General features: G+C 39.9%; 1 protein-coding gene across 8 annotated transcripts in view; it reads left to right on the top strand.

Annotated features, from left to right (window-relative positions):
• UBR5 (ubiquitin protein ligase E3 component n-recognin 5) overlaps positions 1-20,328 on the top strand; it is a 65,667-nt gene that overhangs the window by 42,658 nt on the left and 2,681 nt on the right. For 6 of the 8 annotated variants that reach the window (XM_081873280.1, XM_081873283.1, XM_081873285.1 and 3 more), the window contains 30 exons: positions 227-375; positions 786-877; positions 1,410-1,556; positions 1,650-1,768; positions 1,863-1,989; positions 2,104-2,233; positions 2,439-2,599; positions 3,893-4,132; positions 4,597-4,720; positions 5,475-5,586; positions 6,107-6,238; positions 6,770-7,027; positions 7,317-7,585; positions 7,945-8,156; positions 8,352-8,582; positions 10,035-10,108; positions 11,449-11,621; positions 12,216-12,329; positions 13,405-13,622; positions 14,064-14,184; positions 14,264-14,362; positions 14,594-14,837; positions 15,659-15,773; positions 16,083-16,227; positions 16,662-16,792; positions 17,159-17,219; positions 17,523-17,698; positions 18,118-18,202; positions 19,022-19,177; positions 19,431-19,544. In XM_081873280.1, coding sequence (XP_081729406.1) covers positions 227-375; positions 786-877; positions 1,410-1,556; positions 1,650-1,768; positions 1,863-1,989; positions 2,104-2,233; positions 2,439-2,599; positions 3,893-4,132; positions 4,597-4,720; positions 5,475-5,586; positions 6,107-6,238; positions 6,770-7,027; positions 7,317-7,585; positions 7,945-8,156; positions 8,352-8,582; positions 10,035-10,108; positions 11,449-11,621; positions 12,216-12,329; positions 13,405-13,622; positions 14,064-14,184; positions 14,264-14,362; positions 14,594-14,837; positions 15,659-15,773; positions 16,083-16,227; positions 16,662-16,792; positions 17,159-17,219; positions 17,523-17,698; positions 18,118-18,202; positions 19,022-19,177; positions 19,431-19,544 — 4,529 coding nt within the window. The remainder of the gene's footprint in view (positions 1-226; positions 376-785; positions 878-1,409; positions 1,557-1,649; positions 1,769-1,862; positions 1,990-2,103; positions 2,234-2,438; positions 2,600-3,892; positions 4,133-4,596; positions 4,721-5,474; positions 5,587-6,106; positions 6,239-6,769; positions 7,028-7,316; positions 7,586-7,944; positions 8,157-8,351; positions 8,583-10,034; positions 10,109-11,448; positions 11,622-12,215; positions 12,330-13,404; positions 13,623-14,063; positions 14,185-14,263; positions 14,363-14,593; positions 14,838-15,658; positions 15,774-16,082; positions 16,228-16,661; positions 16,793-17,158; positions 17,220-17,522; positions 17,699-18,117; positions 18,203-19,021; positions 19,178-19,430; positions 19,545-20,328) is intronic. The other 2 variants (XM_081873282.1, XM_081873281.1) reach the window with 2 other exon arrangements.

Consider the following 20,328-nt stretch of genomic DNA (forward strand, 5'->3'; position numbering starts at 1 on the left):
TTAGTATAACTAATACAATTTGAGGTCATTTTGAAGGGAACCATGAGTGCATTCAGTTAGCTGATGTGCAGTGTGGTTTAGCAGTAATGTTAAAGTGCCGTGATGTTTTATTTTCTTCATAGAGGACCTTTGAGAATTATTTGAGAATTATTACCTTAAGTTGCTAGCTCTTCAAAGAGTATATATAACTTCATTTTAAGCACTATCTTTCTCCTTTTTTAAAAAGCGGAGGCAACTTCAGGTGAAAAAGAAGAGGATGTGTTTATGGGAATGGTTTGTCCAACTGGCACAAACCCAGATGACTCTCCTTTATATGTCCTGTGTTGCAATGATACATGCAGCTTTACATGGACTGGTGCAGAGCACATAAATCAGGTAAAATAAGGGAACTTAATTGTTTTTTTGTGCTAGGTGTAAAGACAAGCTCATATTCCTGAGCTTTTAAGGATAGATTTTTAAATTCTTGCCTTTCTCTTACTGCTGGGTTTTCTGGGGAAAGGGCTGGGTGGGGGGATGCTTCTTACTGCTCTCTTTGGCTTAACAAGAAACCATTAACAAGAAGCTTAACATTATTTTAATGTAATCTAACTTGAAAACTCTTGAAGAATAAATAAGGCTGCAATTTTGTGCATACTTACCTGCAAGTAAGTTCCATTGAACTTGACGATTCTTTACTTATAAGTAGTCATATATAGAATTGTTAGCTACCACTTAAAAGCAGCATCGTAAAATTATACATAGTACTCCATTTCCCCCCGCTAAAATGCTCAATTTTCTCTTTGTAGGATATATTTGAATGTAGAACATGCGGTTTACTGGAGTCTCTGTGCTGTTGCACAGAGTGCGCAAGGGTGTGCCACAAAGGTCATGATTGCAAGTACGTGTGTTTGTTCCTAACATCGAGACTTCTGTAGGTTGTTGTGTATTTTCAGGGATGATTCAGTTTCATTTTGCTTGAAAATGCAGTAGATTTTTATTTCTTTTAGTGCTCTGCTGTCTCTAAAATTTTTGTTAGTGAACAGATTGATAAATGATTGAAGGAAGCTGGAATTGCAACTTGGGCCTGGGTCCACAGTGTAGGGATGGGGAGGGGAGATGTAACCAGCTAGGTAGCCTCCTCTCCAGCAGTGTCAGAGAGAGGTGAGATAAATCAGGCATTTGCTTAGGACTGATCATAGGGGGAGAAGCTGCTACCCCATTTTCAAGGCCACCGTTTCCTCAGACTAATGTAGCCTTTCACAAACAAGAACTGGAAAATGGTATTTAGATGAAAAACACTTTAGTTGAATTAGCAGGGTTTTTAAAAAATGCTTACGGACATAGTGAAACTGGTTGTAGTGTATATTGATATGGAAACTGCTGTTTATAAATTTATAAAATGTATTTAAACATTTTGTCTCTACTTTCAGGCTTAAACGCACATCCCCAACAGCCTACTGTGATTGCTGGGAGAAATGCAAGTGCAAAACATTAATTGCAGGACAGAAGTCTGCTCGTCTTGATTTGCTTTTCCGGCTGCTTACCACCACGAATCTTGTCACCATGCCAAATAGTAGGCAAGTGTCCCTTGTATAGTGGGATTGATCTGCCCCACAAAAAGCCCCAGTGTAGTGCCTATGTCAACTCTTGGTTTGTTTGTATGTTTACAGGGGGGAACATCTTTTGCTCTTCTTGGTGCAGACAGTTGCAAGACAAACAGTAGAACATTGCCAGTACAGGCCACCAAGAATTAGGGAAGACCGTAATCGTAAGACTGCAAATCCTGAAGGTGGGACCCTTTTCTCATTTGCAAGATTTTTCTCTTATTGTAGCAACTGCTGCAGGAACTGCTTACATGCTTTTCTTTAATTCCTTGGCTTTAGATTCGGATATGCCAGATCATGATTTAGAACCTCCACGATTTGCACAGCTTGCCTTGGAACGGGTTTTGCAAGATTGGAATGCACTGAAGTCTATGATCATGTTTGGCTCACAGGAGAACAAAGACCCGTGTGTATTAACGAACTAGTTATGATTACACTTTTGAGCACTGACTTTGTATCATAGACTTGGCAACTTACATTATTTTTCCTCTTCCCCTGCTTTCTTTTGCTTTTTTCCAAGTCTTAGTGCAAGCAGTAGGATTGGTCATCTGTTGCCTGAAGAACAAGTGTATCTTAATCAGCAAAGTGGAACTATTCGGCTGGACTGTTTTACACACTGCCTTATTGTAAAGTGTACAGCAGACATACTGGTAAGGCATATTTAAATAACACAGTGCCAAAGAAATTTGTCCATTCGGTGCTTATGCGCTTAGAAGGTATGAACGTTAATGTGGTTAGCAGATCTAAGTTGTGGCAAGTTTGTCATAACTCTTCTGTATTCAGTTCCTTTGCACAAGAATTTGCATGGTTGCATAGCCGTAGTAGACATTTGCTCCAGTAAACTTTTCTTTACAGCTTTTAGATACTTTGCTGGGGACACTTGTAAAGGAACTGCAGAACAAATACACTCCAGGTCGCAGAGAAGAAGCAATTTCTGTTACAATGAGGTTTCTGCGTTCTGTGGCAAGAGTTTTTGTTATCCTCAGTGTGGAAATGGCTTCCTCAAAAAAGAAAAAGTAAGCTTTTTTTAATATAAAAAAACTTAAATTACTGCTTGGGGCAGTGAAAGAAAATGCTTAAGATTTGTTATTTATAAAATCCTCCTCACCAGTTCAGTAGCATCAAGAGTAGCTATATGCTCTCAGACTTCCCCCAAATGCCTGTGTGAATGAAGCTGTTTTCTAAAAACGGTGAGAGGGACAACTTGATCCCCATAGGGAGGGAGTTCTGCAAGTGCGAGGCTGCCCAAAAAGACTATCCCATGTCACCCCCCGCATAGCGAGCTATGCTCACTGGTGTGTCTACAAAATGAGCTGCCTCCAGCAGATTGCAAGGCCTGGCTTGGCAGATAAGGAGAGAACTAGCAGGTAGTGAGGTCCTAAGTTGTTGGTGCTTTAGTATATAAAGATCTTGAGTTGGACCCAGCACCAAAAAATAGGTAGCCAGTGTAGTTCGTGCAGGATCGGTGTTGTGTGGTCCCATCTTGCTGTAGCGCTCTTGCCATGTGGCCATGTTCTGCACCATCTGCAACTTCCAGATCATCTTCAAGGGTAGATGTCATTGTATTTTGTAGGTGGTGTACACGTCAACTGGAAACAGTCCTCTGGAGAGTGAATTCAAACCATGTTTCAGTTAGTACAATGAAACAAATACACACATCTATGTCTACAGATAGCATTATTACACAGAAACCTTGGGGCTTTCTCATGCTGTGTATCCTGAAACATAGGAACAAATGGGGATGCATGTCTCCATACAGCATACCACATAGTATCACTGTCCTCTACCATCTGTAAGCCAAAGCCTGCCATGGTTGTATAACTTGGGTACCACACTATGCCTCTGATTCATATTGCCATAAAGACTGCAGAGTAAATAAAATGCTTTGATTTATGAAAAGCTACATGAATGGGTTAGTCATCGTTTTATAATTAAGCTTGTTGTGTTTTGAGTCTTTCCCCATAAATGTAGTTCTCCAACTGTATAATATACTTCTAACTTTATTTCAGTTTTAAGGTAAAGTTCAACATACTGTTTTGTATCCACTGGGCTGCTAGTGGAACAGTAGGCCAACCACTAGACTAGAGGTGGGGACCAGAATTTTTGCCAAAGAGACAGAAAGAAGGGCTGTATTTTAGCAGTGTTAAGAGGGAAGCAATGCAGCTTGACTATTGACTGAACAGGATGAACAGAAATAGTTGTGCGAATACAAAACCATTAAACAACCTGTTCTGGTTTTTGTGTATTCTGAACCTTTTTGAATGTGGCTGTTGATGTCAGTGTTTTCCCTTCCCATGTCTTGTTTCCAGTAACTTCATTCCGCAGCCAATTGGGAAATGCAAGCGTGTATTCCAAGCTTTGCTACCTTACGCTGTGGAGGAATTGTGCAATGTAGCGGAATCCCTCATTATCCCAGTCAGAATGGGCATTGCACGTCCTACGGCACCTTTTACATTGGCAAGCACTAGTATAGATGCTATGCAAGGCAGCGAAGAACTGTTCTCAGTAGAACCACTACCTCCCCGGCCGTCATCTGATCAATCCAGCAGGTAATGCTCCTTAATGTTTATCATTATAAATGCATTCTTGTAAATCATACATGTTTTGGCCATCCATCCCCAGACATTCACTATGGTAGAGAGGCGCAAAGCAGGAGCAGCTGGCAGACAAACCAAGCTTTGGAGAAACAAGCTGAGACTCCTTTGTTCATCTGTGAGATGGCTTGTGGTTTTGTTAAACAAGCCATGGGTAGAACAAGGTGTACAGCTAACATGGGAAGTGGACTGGGCTGGTAGCTCAAAATAACTTAAATGAAGAAGCTATCAAAAACAAGAAAGGAAATCTATTATATTCAACTGACTATTTTCAACAAATGTTAATATACTTATGGAGGTTCTTTTGTCTGCTGTATTAAAGTTGATACTTTTGTGCGAAGAGAAGAAAATCATGTGCGAAGGTGCTGTGTAAATATACATAATTATATTTTTTTAAAAGGCTTATTTCTTTCTTGTAGTTCCAGTCAGTCTCAGTCGTCCTATATTATTAGAAATCCACAGCAAAGGCGGATCAGTCAGTCTCAACCAGTTCGTGGCAGAGATGAAGAACAAGATGACATTGTGTCAGCAGATGTTGAAGAGGTTGTTGTCTTAATTGTTTTCAATGGGCAACTTTCTATTTATTTTAAAGTAGATATCAGTGCAAGTGTTAAATGAATTTAGTACTAGAATGCAAAATAATAAGTTGGCTTGTAAAGTTTCAGCTGTACTGCAATTTGGGATGTAAATGAGTGTACAACTTTGGTGTTACACACTACCAAAAATGAATCCATGCTAGCCTCTAGCAGCAGAAAGTCCTGTGGTACCTTAGGGAATGGCTTTGTCTATTGTCTGAGCTGGGAGTAGCCAATTTGATGCCCTCTTTTCCCAACTTTTATGAGTATGAGCACCACTTTTTAGCCTCAAAGTTCTATTTAATTTAGAAAATACATAATAACAAAAAGCTATTATGAACTCAGCAACACTTTTCAATGTGTTCACTTTATATTCATCGCATCAAAAAATGTATATGTTTGAAAAATAGTAGAGCATCACTTACTTTTGACATTCTACAGCAGATATGTCCCATCACCAATCTTGGAATAAGATTCAACTATCAGTATGCCATACTTCTGTAGGTGGAGTTAGGCGTGCGAGGTGCCATTTTGTTATTTGCCTATGGTAGCAAAATGTTACAGGGCTGGCCCAAAACTAGGAATGGAGCGCAAAATAAGTGTATTGAACAATATAGAAAATGTCTAAAACAGCCATAGCTTTGAGAGCTGTATTTACAAAACATCCTTGAAGATCGTAAGCATTTACACGGTGTAAAAGAAAAAAAATATTCTTGTTTCAGGTTGAGGTGGTAGAGGGGGTAGCTGGGGAAGAAGACCACCATGATGAGCAAGAAGAACATGGCGAGGAAAATGCTGAGGCAGAAGGGCAGCATGATGAGCATGATGAAGATGGTATGATACGTGGACATGTTTATCAGTCATTTTAAGATATGCACAGGGTTGGATCCAGAATAAGTCCTCTGTACCTCAGTGAGTCCTATTTCCTCTCACTTTGGAGGTAGTGATGGCTGACATTCTACATTTATTTCAGTGGGACCTAAGTGTGGCTTAGTTTGGATGCAACCTGTAGGTTTTGCCATACACGAGGAACTGTAAGTTGTACCTTCTTTGGGTTGATTAGAAACGAAACAGAAAGCTACTGCAACCCCCTATTCCATTCTAACTTGTATTGCTATACGTGTTGGTAATTGTGCATTAGTAATATTGGTATCAAAAACAGCAAGCTTGTGAGATAAATGTATGGCTTTCTGCGGTTGAGTTAAGCAGTAGTTAATGTACTACTGGAGTGCCTTAATCTTCTCAACAGTTGAGCAGTGGGAGAGCTTAAAATGATAGATAGCTTTGTGAAGAATCTGAAATATTGTATCATGCAGACCACTGTGTTAACATAATTCTATAAATTTGTTATTAGGAAGTGATATGGAGTTGGATCTTCTAGCGGCAGCAGAAACTGAGAGTGATAGTGAGAGTAACCATAGCAACCAGGACAATGCCAGTGGGCGCAGAAGTGTTGTCACTGCAGCTACAGCAGGATCAGAAGCAGGTAATATTCTTTTTATCAGCCTTCATTTTTATGTATTTTTTTTTTTTGGGGGGGACAATATATTGCTGTACATTATTAAAAGTCTCCCCTAGTCTGAGAGAGGTTGATGGGCAAACTTTGAAGTCTACAAGTTGCTTATTTTTTAAGTTACCTTGACTGTTTTGTAGGAGAAAATCAGGAATGGTTAATTATTATTGTTAACAGAACTCTTCACCATAAGCTCCTAGACTGGGTTACAGCAACAAAAACAATTTAAAACAAAATAAAATCAAGCAGCAACTGTCAGGTTAATAATGTTGCTATGCTTGCAGCCTGAGGGATGTATAAAGGTGGGGTTGCATCTGCAGCTCTGTCTTTTAAAAACACGTTGAAAAAAACGCAAGGTAGGAAAATATTTGTGTGCTTCTTAAAAAGTTTTTCTTACTTTGTAGGAGCTGAGTGCCACAGTATACTTTGGATTTCTGGCCTAATAAATAAAGCTCACCCTGCTCTCTTATCAGTGACCCTTATAGTATATCTTTCCCCCCTCAGGTGCCAGCAGTGTTCCAGCATTTTTTTCTGAGGATGACTCTCAGTCCAATGACACCAGTGATTCAGATAGCAGCAGCAGCCAGAGTGATGATATAGAGCAAGAGACCTTTATGCTAGACGAGCCTCTGGAGCGAACAACAAACAGCTCTCATGCCAATGGTGCTGCCCAGGCACCCCGCTCAATGCAGTGGGCTGTACGTAACACCCAGAATCAGAGGACTACTAGCACTGCTCCATCTAGTACCTCTGCTCCAGCAGGTATTATAAAAATGATTTTATTTATTTTATTTTTTTACCCCACTGGGCCTTTCTTTTTTCTTATTTCCTACCCAGTGAACTGATTTTTGATTTTGATTTTTCTTGATCAGAAGGGGTACAATTAATTTATGTGCATCTTCTCATAAGCTGCTGTGAAGTGCTTTGTTATTTTATGAATCATTTATGGACTGGATAGGATCAAATATTGATCATCTGCTTTGTGCTAATACTGGAGCTCACTTCTGTTTAGCTGTTGACGTCCCCTGAATGTGTTTCTTTCTACTTTTAGCAAGTTCAGCAGGCTTGATTTATATTGATCCATCAAACCTGCGTCGAAGTGGCACCATCAGCACAAGTGCGGCAGCGGCGGCAGCGGCTCTTGAGGCTAGCAATGCTAGCAGCTATTTAACATCAGCAAGCAGTTTGGCGAGAGCATATAGCATTGTGATCCGACAAATATCTGATCTGATGGGCCTCATTCCCAAATACAATCACCTGGTGTACTCTCAGATCCCAGCTGCCGTGAAGCTGACGTACCAGGATGCAGTGAATTTGCAGGTAAAGTGCAACAAAGTTATGCCAATTTCCGTGTTTAAATTTTGTCTTTAATGCAAAATCTGGCTTCCGCCTTTAAATTCCTTGGTATAGTCACAGTAAATAACTACTGTTTCATGCTTATTATCATTCTTCTGCCCCCTATATTGGCCACCAGGAAGGGAAATTTCTCTCCTCCCCCAGACCCTAAAACTGGTGGATGGGGAACTAAGTAAAGGTAACAGTTGAATCTGAAATTTAGGGGAATCAAAGAACAAAGTGGATACATTGTGTAATTGGTTCAATGGGGTATGGTTCAGAACTTGTCTGAATTTTTTATGTTTGTGCGTATGTATACAAAATGTTGATCACATTTGATTTAGAACTACGTTGAGGAAAAACTGATACCCACGTGGAATTGGATGGTGAGCATCATGGACTCCACCGAAGCTCAGCTGCGCTATGGTTCCGCCCTTGCCTCTGCTGGAGACCCAGGGCACCCAAACCACCCACTTCATGCATCACAGAACTCAACCAGGAGGGAGAGGATGACGGCACGAGAAGAAGCTAGCTTAAGAACTTTGGAGGGCAGAAGGTATGCAAATGTACCTTAATAGTTGTATGTTAGGTCCCCCCCCCCCCAAGTAACCACAAGCCAAAAATTTAGTGCAGTTGTCCACACTGATATGTAGCCCTTGGAGGGTTGGCTGACCAAAAGATTAGCCACCCCGGTCTAAAATGCAATACTTCCGTGTCCCAAAACAATTTGTTTTGTTTTTTATCATTACAGGCGTGCTACACTGCTTAGTGCTCGTCAGGGGATGATGTCGGCAAGGGGGGACTTCCTAAATTATGCCCTCTCCTTGATGCGTTCTCACAACGATGAGCATTCTGATGTTCTTCCAGTTTTGGATGTCTGCTCATTGAAACATGTAGCGTATGTTTTTCAAGCTCTCATTTATTGGATTAAAGCAATGAACCAGCAGACTACCTTGGATACACCTCAGCTGGAACGGAAGAGGTACGGAAGCCAGTTACTCAATGGAAATATAGCTAGATGGTGCACGGGCGTTGGTGTCCCCTTTGATTCATAACACTAATGCATGTGTCTTGTGGTATGTAGCATATGCAGTAGATTAGTATATATGTATAGCTGAAGATGATGCAGTTCTGGTAATCAAGTATTGTGTTACCTGGAATTTAGCTATTGCTGAAACATTGGTCTGGTTATGAGAATTCACTAGAAATATGAACATTTTCAGTTTGGGCATCTGCAAAATGAAGGAGGGAACGTTATGGACCCCCAGTACCAAACCAGAAAGGTGGTCTAGAATGATACATTGGTCAGAGCAATAGTATTGATGGTCACATGCCTCCATTCCTCTCCCAGGATATATTCATAGCTCTTTGACGAAACCAAAGTTCAGGCACTCAAGCTCTTTCAACAGGAAACAACAATTTAGCAATGTACCGAGAAACATAATAATTTCATAGAAGCCAATTTACAAGGACCAACATACCAATCCTATTATTTCTCTTTTGTCTTTCAAAGTATTTTTTGAAAGGCAAGTGAAGCATTCATCATAATCATAAACACACTATTCTCCCAATTATCCTTTTCTTAGGAAATGAATGTTGTTGCTTTGGGTGCTTCAATTTGTTTTTAAAATAGTGGAAGGATTTAAATATATTCAGCTTTTTGGATTTAAACTACCCTTTTCAATTTGTTGAAAGGTGTTACACACAATGATACAAATAAATATGTTTGGCGCTAAGTCTTCACTTGCATTTATAGTTAGAACATTACATTACATTATAAAAATATGAGTACACTATACATGTAAGTCTTAATTTTCCAAATACTCATTATACAAAATTTCATTTATCCAGGCAATAAGAATTTGTACCCTAACCTCATTACATGAACATCTGAATCAGATACCCGAGCAGCGGAACCTCTGTGTATACAAATATCTGAGAATTGCCTCTTTTAAACCTGCCAATTTACTGAGCTCAGGCTCTTTATTGGATTTCTTTCCTTAGTCACAGCTTTGTGGGGTGGTGTGGGGTGGTATGGCGCCTCTGGCTGCAGTTCTGGTCAGCAGCTGGATGTGGACGACCCTTCTCAAATGAAGCTGTGACTGAGGAAATAGGAGCACAATTTCACCCTGATCTTGGTGAAAATGGCAGCTTTACAGGAAGTAATTCAGGATGGAGGGGCAAGCAGTAGGCCAGCAAGCCGTGGGAACGCGTTGGGATTTCCCCCATAGGAATCAATGGAAATCATAAGCTTTTTATGCAAACACTCACTTAATGAACGATTTCTAAGGAAAGCGGGACCTGCATGTGTATGGTATAGCTGTAGGACTGTATAGCTGATACAATATTTTTAATAATTTTTCTTGTGTAGCACTAGTGTAAATTTTAGTACTACGTGCCATCTAAAATAACCTGTCATCACTTTTTTTTTAAGGACCCGGGAACTTTTGGAACTTGGTCTTGACAATGAAGATTCAGAGCATGAAAATGATGATGACACAAATCAAAGTTAGTACTTGTACCGTTTAGGGTTGTGGGGAGCTGGATAGAGACTTGATCATGTCTCTGGATCTTGGGTTTAAATGATTCACGGACATTGATAATTGTTCAAGCACAATAAAATTGATAAAAATGAAGTCCTAGCTGGTTTTTTTCAGGGGTCAGCTGTAGGACCTATTTCAGTGCCAGGGTTCAGTGCCTTTGAAAATGTTCATAGTGTCTCTTCTGCCACTGAATAACTTACCTAGTCAGCTTCTGGGGTTTATGGTAGTGATGGGTTCACCTGCACCAATTCATCTTGTATCCCTAGTGTGGTTTTTAAAAGAATCTTCCAAAAAGTCCTAACGTTAGGACACCTGGATGAGCTCCCCACTGTCCCTCTCTGCTTGTTCCTATGCTCTCCTTTCCCAGATTTAACTTTGTGAAGGTAGGAAATAAGGGCTTGTGGCAGTAGCAATACCATTTTAAGATGTAGGCATTCACATGGACTGCACTTCCTTTGCAGACGCTGGAAAATGGAATTTCTAGTGGGCTGAGTTTAGAAGGCTTTAGAAACTCAATTTTTCAGTCTAGCCAGCACAGGTTTATGTGGGTACTAGGAACCTGTATTGCCACCCTTCTCTACTTTTTGCTTCTCCCCTGAAAGTAGGGTGGAAAATTCCAGTAGCTTAGTTGCAAAAAAGTGATTGTGTTGTTGGATGTGGGAGAAAGAGAGAGAGAGAGAGAGACTGAAAAAAGAAGACAAATTGTCTGCAGAACTGCAGTCTGAATAGAAATCCCATGAGTAATCTGACAAGTTCAGCTTTGAAGTATTTGAAAAGAATAAAGGAACTGGCTGCAATCACCGTTGCGATGCCGAAGTTTTCTTCGGGAGGAATGGAAGTGAAAGAGGGGAAAGCAACAAGATTGGAGGAAGATAGAAAGATAAATGACAAGGAAGAGAAGTAAATGGTAGAAAAGAGGGGAGATTAAAAAACAGACAGGGAGTCATAGTAATATTTTAAAAGGGAAGAGTAGTTGAATGCTGTTCCTTGTTTTTATATAGCATTTTAAACTTGCAAAAGTATTATGGGTGTTATTTTGTTGGAAGCTGCCCAGAGTGGCTGGGTCAATTCAGTCAGATGGGGAGCATATAAATGATAAATCACAATTAGTATTTTTAATAATTTCAAAAAAATATAAGCTAATAATCAAGAAGCAGACAAAAGTGGAAGCAGACAAAAGTGGAACTTCTGATATTTTGTCCTAGAAAACTGGATAAGTGTTATCGGCATAAAGTAACAGAGCAAATCTGTATCAAATAATCACTGTTATATTGTAATGATTTGTTTTAACTGGACACTTTTCAGGTGCTACACTTAATGACAAAGATGATGACTCCCTTCCAGCTGAAACAGGCCAAAATCATCCATTCTTCCGACGATCAGAATCCATGACATTCCTTGGCTGTATTCCGCCCAACCCTTTTGAAGTTCCTCTAGCAGAGGCCATTCCACTAGCAGACCAGCCACATCTGTTACAGGTAATATTAACTGAGAAAGCTTAAATTGCTTGATTCCTAAGCTGCACACACAATTTAATACTCCAGACACATTAGCCATTGTTAAACAATTGTGAGCAGATTGTAAATCAGCCACAACTTCTGCTAATACATGCAGTAGGAAGTTCAGTCCCTTATTGTCCAATATGTCAATATTGTTTTTGTTAAGATACAGTACACTATTCCAATTTCCGTCTTTCCAAACAACAGCTTTTTTTGCTTTGCTTAGTTCCCCCGCACCCATTACAAAGCAAGCTAACTACCCAAGTGCCTTAATCAGTCTTGTTCTAATGTTAGCGAAGCAAAATATTCCTTAAGATTAAACCCTGTAATAGTCATTTGGAGTGCCGTTCCTGTGCCTGGGTAGCTAATTTGCTCAGATGCAGGACAGGAATTGATATAGCCAGTAGTTTTTTGGCATGTTACTCTTCCTCAAAGCATGGTGGCATGTGAGGAAGAAAAGAAATTCTCACTGTAGAGAAGAGATGCATGGATAAGCTGCTTACGTTGTGATCAGGAAAGTTGCATCTGCATCAGTGTTGGCTCACATGTAAATTACCTCTGGGTTTTTTTCAGCCAAATGCTAGAAAAGAAGATTTGTTTGGTCGGCCAAGTCAGGGTCTATATTCATCCTCTGCCAATAGTGGAAAGTGTTTAATGGAAGTGACTGTGGATAGAAACTGTCTTGAGGTATGAATTTATTGTGATACATGTTACAAATTCATAACATTGCTTCTTTCCCTCTCCGCTCGTCCACTTTCTCTTTTCACTCTTATTTTGCTAAAAAAATGAGAGCAAGTCTATATATCCATATTTCTTTATCCACTACTCTCAATTCCCTTCCAGGCCTGCTAAGGACTTTACCTTGTCTTAAAGAGCCACAAGATTACCATAGTATTCATTTCAGACTCTGGAAATGCAATTGCAGTGGCTGGAAGGCAGGCCTTACCCAAATGCAATTGCTGCCTGCTCCTCTAGTGAGCAGTCAGATAGATATTAACTCTTTCTCCAAGTGGGAATGCATAGAAGTTGTTTTTTAAAAAAGCTTGTTAGATTTTTTTTTTTATGGATGCATATTTCCAAATGTTCATGGCTATTGGTGTGTATGCAAAGTTAAATTTGGAAGAGAAAAGGCCTGCTCCCATAGAATATTAGATCTGAAAATTCCACATTGCTATTTTAAAGAGCTTCTCATCTCAGTCTATAATACTATGTATAATATATTATCAGCTTGGACATTTTTAGGGCTTGCTTTGTTTCAGTGGAGAGATCCATGAATAAAAATGAACATTGATCCCACTGATTTCTATAGGACCAGTCAAGTTAATCCAGACTCTGACTCAGCTAGTATTAGACGTTAGGTTCTTGCACTATAGTGACCTTGTTTGCATGTCATGATGACAAGAGTTAATAGTTCACTATGGATGCGTTAAGCTGGGCTGTAGCATTATGTCTGAACCAGTGACTGGGGTTTGTTTTGCTCCAAACAAGCCATGATCTGTAGGCAAAGTTTGGTCTTGATTTACAGATTGCATTTGGTTGAGTGAAACAAACCAGAGTCCCTGGTTGGGACATAATGCCAGGTTTGTTTCTCCTGCTTGTTGTTGGGGCAGAGCGAAGAAGCCAAGATCAGCTCTTTCATGATAAAGTTGACGATGGTTAATGATGATATGTAGACTGTACCAAAATAGTATTGCAGACGAGTCTAGAGCATGAAAATACCCTGCAGTGTTTTACAAACCTGTTTCAATACCCTTTCGTTTAGGTTCTTCCAACCAAAATGTCTTACGCAGCAAATTTAAAAAATGTAATGAGCATGCAGAATCGGCAGAAGAAGGAAGAAGAACAAAATGTGCCATCTGAAGAATCGGAGAATTCTAAGCCAGGCCCTTCAGCTCATGATCTTGCAGCACAGCTGAAAAGCAGTTTACTGGCAGAGATTGGACTGACCGAAAGTGAAGGTCCACCTCTGACATCCTTCAGGTACCATTACTTACGAAACAACACCTTTACTTTTACTCCTTTGTGCTCAGTACTGCATAGCCAGGAGTGTTAGTTGCCACAAATGACTGCTTGGGATAGGCAACAGCAGCAGGAAAGAGAGAGAGGAAATGGCTGTGTTGTGAACGCAGGGTTTCCATCTTAGTTCTTATTCAATTTTTGCAATTACCATTGCTGTTTGGTATTTGCATTGTTTTCGTGAGTGCCACTTTTCTTTGTACGTTACCTTGCTATTTAATTCATGTGCTTGTGATCAAGATAATCCTTGATGGAAACTGCAGAGAGATTGTCACTTGACTCTTCCTGCTAGAAACTTTGAGTTGTTTGGCAGCAACTGAACACAACATAATCCTAATTTTAACTTGCTTAGTATATAAAAGTAATCTCTGTTCTCCTGGTTCTTTTTAAATTTTTGTCTGCCAGGCCACAGTGCAGTTTTATGGGGATGGTTATTTCTCATGATATGCTGCTTGGACGTTGGCGGCTTTCCCTAGAGTTATTTGGAAGAGTGTTCATGGAAGATGTAGGAGCGGAACCAGGATCGGTAAGTATCTTCTTGAATGAAGACAGCTAGATTGTTTTGTAGGCCTTTCCTTTTACTAATACATTGTTTCTCTTTGTAGATTTTGACTGAATTAGGCGGGTTTGAAGTAAAAGAATCTAAATTCCGCCGAGAAATGGAAAAACTGAGAAACCAACAATCTAGAGATTTAACACTAGAGGTAAGAAGTTTTAGCGTTATCTTTTTGAGTTTAGCAAGATTTAAAAGATGTGGTTCTCCTGTTGCTCTTGCAGTTACTTACCTCAGTAAATTAGGATGTAAAATGGTGGCCCAGCCATCGCTGTGTATGCTGCAGCTGAAGGATGTTTTTGGGTGCTAGTGTGGCTGTAGATCGTATTTTCATTCTTTAGCTTGTCTGTTCTTTACCGTGTTCTCCTAATGTGTTTTCTAGGTTGATCGGGATAGAGATCTTCTAATTCAGCAGACGATGAGGCAGCTCAACAATCATTTTGGTCGCCGATGTGCTACAACTCCAATGGCTGTCCACAGGGTAAAGGTCACGTTTAAGGATGAGCCAGGAGAAGGCAGTGGTGTAGCAAGAAGCTTTTACACTGCCATTGCACAAGCTTTTTTGTCAAACGAGAAGCTGCCAAATCTGGACTGTATTCAGAATGCCAACAAAGGGACACATACAAGTAAGTATATTGTAATAAATGTGTTATGTATAACATTAAAGACTTGGAACAGTGAAGCAGGATGAGGGGCAAGAAATTATGCAGGGTTCTGCATTATCCTCAGGCTTTCAAATCATTACGAGGGGCACATCTGCTTATTTAACAGTAAATCTGAGGATCCTGAATTTTGCACTCATCACAAGTCTGTGCACTTAAGGTGGTCACAATACACACAGTTCTGATGGGGGAAAATCTGTATTCTCCATCAATCCTTCATTTAAACATAGTGTAGAACATTTTAGCATGAAATAAAGATGCCTGCAGATCACTAAGAGAACATTGGGTGGGTGGGTGGGTGGGTGGGTGGGAACAGGAAGAATTGTCAGACTGCCAGAATTCTTGCTTGGTTCCATATTATTTCCATAGAATACAAGATAACAGATTCCTGCCTTGAGTCTATATGCTAAACTTCATCAAAGGGGAGTCAACTGAAGAAAGGAAAAGTAACAGGCAGGACTAAACAGGGGAAAGCAAATGGATTTTATTTTAGTTACATGTATTTGGCTTGTTTTTTTTAAGGCTTCAGCCAGTGAAGGGTTACATTTTAACTTTGTTTCCTTCAAATATTTTAAGGTAAACTTCCAATATTGTGTGGTGGTAGAAAAGAACTTGATGAACAAGCCTGATTTATATATGTCTTTAAATCTTAATTTGGAATTGTAATTCCAGGCTAAATTTTGTGTTCTTCTCCCTCAGCCTTGGTTTCCACAGTTTCATGATCTTTCATAGTATTTGTAAGTGAGCATTGTTTACAAACCATAAGTATGTCTTGCCCCTTTAAGGTCTCATGCAGAGATTACGAAACAGAGGGGAAAGGGATCGGGAAAGGGAGCGCGAAAGAGAAATGAGGAGGAACAGCAGCGGCTTGCGAACTGGCTCTCGGAGGGACAGGGATAGGTAAGCAGCTTTCTTTTGAGGTTAACTTTAAATCAGGAGACGATTTGGAATAATAAACTGCTCGTTCTCACCAAGAGTTTCGTTGAAAGGCAGAAAATAAATCTCTAAATTAGCTGCTCCTCAGAAACGGGGCCTCAAAAGTGAGCAAAAGAATTAACTAGGAAGCACCTGCCACTTTACTGGGAAACAAAACCAAAGGTGGGGAAGGATGGGTTTAGCGCAGCAGGAGCATATCCTGTATGTAGTGCATTTGATGTGGACCTTTTGGAGAGCAAAGACAATTTCTGATGAATTGCTGTTGTTTTTAAGGGACTTTAGAAGGCAGCTCTCCATTGATACCAGGCCTTTTCGACCCGCATCAGAAGGGAATCCTAGTGATGACCCTGATCCTCTTCCAGCACATCGGCAGGCCCTGGGTGAAAGACTTTATCCCCGTGTACAAGCAATGCAACCTGTAAGCCTAATGCTCTCTTCTGTCTACTGTGGCAAAAATCATTCTTGTTTCTTAATATGTACTGTATTCCACTTAAAAATTGGGTGTGTCTACACATACTTGACATGTTGGTGAATAGTGAATAAGCCGAAGAATGCAAAGAGTTTTGCCTTAGACCTGCAATTCTTTGTAGTTGTCGGGCTCCGTTGAGGATCCTGTACTCCCCTAGGCATAGGGCTTCAAGATGGATTCCAGTGGAGCAGCAGCTAAATATGTAACAGGATCCATACCTAGAGCATCTGCCTCGCGTTAAATAAATGCAAAAGCCCACAAGCATAAATTACAGCAGGGGGCTGAATCTAGGGCAGCTGAAGTTTCTCGAATCTGTAATTTCCCTGCAGATGGAGAAGACTAGGGGAAAAATGGAATATAAGATATTAATTTCTCGTTTCCAGGCATTTGCAAGCAAGATCACTGGCATGCTGTTGGAATTGTCTCCTGCTCAGCTGCTTCTGTTGCTCGCCAGTGAAGATTCCCTTCGAGCGAGAGTGGATGAAGCTATGGAACTCATTATTGCGCATGGAAGGTAAACTAACGTTATGGATAAATCCTTAAGGGAAAACTTTTTTAGATTGCGCCTGGCTTTGAGCTGTCACAGGGGGAAAATTGAATTAGATCTTTTGTACGTTGTAGCTCCTCTACAGAATTCCTGTGGTTTTGTACTTGTTTTTCTTTGTTTTCCCACTGGAAAACTATTTGTTGGGTATTCAGAATATTGAGAAAGGAAGATAGATCATTTAGCAGCTAGTAAAATCCATCTGTGCCCGCTTTCCATATTTCTTGAAGGACAAAAAGAGTGACTTATTTTACTAAATTACAATAACATTTAAATTGAATTTTAAAGCATGGCATTGACTCTGGTTAAACATTTTTCTTTCATTCTGTTCAAAAGGGAAAACGGAGCTGACAGTATCCTAGACCTTGGCTTGTTGGATTCTTCAGATAAAGTACAAGTAAGACAAATGTTTTAACAGTGCCTTTATTAGTTTACTGTTATGTGCATGGAATACGTTGGACTGTTTGCAAGAGGAAAAGATTCTTTCAGTCTAGTACTGTGGTGATGAAACTAAATTTTATTTAAACTTTTCCCTTTAACTAAGTGTGCAATTCCATTAACTTTACCATTTGCTTAATTCCCTTTTTTTTACTTGGATGTGGTTTTGACAGACAACTTGTAACAGTGAAGAATATTTCAGTCTTCATTAGTGTGCAGAAAAAAACACCACTTTTTTACTTCTCTTTTTTTAAAAAAAAAGGAAAACAGAAAACGTCATGGTTCCAGTCGCAGTGTGGTAGACATGGAATTAGATGATACAGATGATGGTGATGACAATGCACCACTCTTCTATCAACCTGGAAAGCGTGGCTTCTATACACCGAGGCCTGGCAAAAATACAGAAGCCAGACTAAATTGTTTCAGAAATATTGGCAGGTAAAATATTCTCAAGATTTGTGTGCATCGCTTTGTGTGAAAAATACTAGAATGTGTATAAAAGTAACGGTCACGAAAAGACGTAAAATTTTGCAATTCAGCACCAGGTTTACAATGATTTCAACTAGACTTTGAAAATATATCATATTTTTCCGTGTATAAGATGCCCCCCAATGTATAAGACGCCCCCAATTTTTGGGGACTCCAAATTAAGAAAACACCCCTCAGCACTACCTGTGTATAAGACGAGCCCCAATTTTAAACCTAATTTTTTGGTTAAAAAACCTAGTCTTATACACGGAAAAATACGGTAATTGATCTCATTTGCTTAGGTGTTCTTTTGACTTGGTTTCTTCATCACTTTTTCTTTTTTTAAAAAAAAAACAAAACTTCTTGTTCTGATACGTTTTTTTCTTCAGAATTCTAGGTTTATGCTTGCTACAGAATGAACTTTGCCCCATCACGTTAAATCGACATGTAATAAAAGTTCTTCTTGGCAGAAAGGTAAACCTGCATATAAATAGGGCTTCAGTGTTATTTGATTAAAATTGTGGTGCTTGGTTTAAAATGTAGAGCTTGGTTAATTGGATATTGCCGCTATGTCACCCAGCCTTCCATTTAAAGCAGTGATTCTTCCTCCCTCTGCTGTGTACTTTTTCCACCAGAAAATGGGAACTCCCTCCAGTGTTCCATGTTCAGGCTTCTTTGAGCATTAGGGAATTGTATTTTGTAGCCACCTCCAGGGCCCCTCAGGAAAAACTGTGATGTGCAAACCTATTTCAAAGGTGTTTCGGATCGTTAACCTGTCTTAACCATGGGCATAAGTTTGAATGGAGACATAGGCCCAGATCAGACATGGCATAATGTGAGAGAAAGCAGTGTGCCCTCCCTCCCTCATGGTGCCCTCTAGGCTTACCCTGATTTATTCAAAAAAGTTTCCTGGCATGCACATAAGTAGTAACTGTAATTTAGAGCAAGCCAGGAAACCAGTGCCAAGGTCAGGTGTGCAAGGAGGGAGGAATGTTCTGTCTGAACTAGGCACATTTGTTTCCTTATGAAAGAACAGAAGATTTGGACATAACCATAGCTGTCAACTTCTCCCTTTTTTAAAGGGAAATTCCCTTATTCCGAATAGGATTCCTTGCAAGAAAAGGGAAAAGTTGACAGCTATGGACATAACACTTCTCCTGACTAACTTGCTTGGTATAGCCTTCAAAAAGCTTTTTGAAGTTCTTAACAGCAAAACTGCTCAGTAGAGTAGCTGTCTTGGTGAGCTGATGAGAAAACTAAAAGTGATGTTTTACATGTGCATTTTATTTTCAGGTTAACTGGCATGATTTTGCTTTTTTCGATCCGGTAATGTATGAGAGTTTGCGGCAACTTATCCTCGCTTCCCAAAGTACAGATGCTGATGCAGTTTTTGCAGCAATGGACTTAGCATTTGCAATAGACCTATGCAAAGAGGAAGGCGGAGGACAGGTAAACAGCAGTTACACCGTTACTCAGTGTAGCAGTTACACCGTTACTCAGACCATTCACCCCTTTTTGCTATTAATTGGAAATGGGTGAATGCATCTGTAATATTAGTGGCCAGTTTAACAAAACATATGGCTGAGGAAAATTCCCCTTGGAATATATTTCCATTATGTGAGGTATTTGTAAGTATTTTAAGAAGTTGGATTTTTTTAATATTAAAAATACCACACCCTTCTGTTTCACAATATTTTCCTAGGTTGAACTTATCTCCAATGGTGTAAATATACCAGTCACTCCTCAAAACGTTTATGAATATGTCCGAAAATACGCAGAGCACAGAATGTTAGTAGTTGCAGAACAACCTCTACATGTAAGTAGTACGGTTGAAAGGTTTTGGCTTATTTTGATGTTTTCTTACTCACATTTGATAATTTGCATAGAACTGTGTCTTTGAATTGATACATCACAATTTCTGCGCAGTCTTTGAAACTGAGCAAACAATGGTTGCCAGGAAGGTTTCTACTGCTCACCTGCAGGATTGTAAGGCCCCTGTGAAATTTACAAATAGCACAGGAAGTGCCGCTCTTCCTTGTGATTTGAGTGTGAGCATATTATTCTTCAGACTTTGCTCTTCTAGTTTCTCCCCTTCTGGAGGAAGTAGGCCAGGTGTTTTGTTTTTTCTGGCTGTCACTTCTGACAGCTGGTCCAAGTTGACTTTTTAGTTTGTTTGGCCGTTCAGTCAGGAAAAAGAGAAGTAGAAATTTTGTATTAATACCTTGAGATGAAAAAAGTATCTCACTTGATGTTTGTGATTATAATAACTTTCTGGGTGGTGAAGGTGCTGCCTTATTGGTCCGTGATTCCTATGCAGAAGTAAACACAAGCCATGTCATGAGGAACAAATAGGACCCCTGCTATAACTCAACATGCTAGAAATTGGGTGTCTGCAAATGTTGGCTGACCTTAATAGCCAGGCCAAAGCTTGTAAACACCAAGGGTTGGAGCCAATGTTAATAATACTTAGAATAGACCCATGGAAATTAAGGGGCATTGCTTACTTATGTCCAGCAGCTTCAATGCTCTTGAGTAGAACTTTGTTTGCTGCAACCCCAAGATTCTGCCTCTCCTCTTGTACCTGACCTTGCTCTGTCCCT

The sequence above is a fragment of the Podarcis erhardii genome, assembly GCF_964252035.2.
Source record: "Podarcis erhardii genome assembly, chromosome: 8".
In the NCBI taxonomy this organism is placed as follows: domain Eukaryota; kingdom Metazoa; phylum Chordata; class Lepidosauria; order Squamata; family Lacertidae; genus Podarcis; species Podarcis erhardii.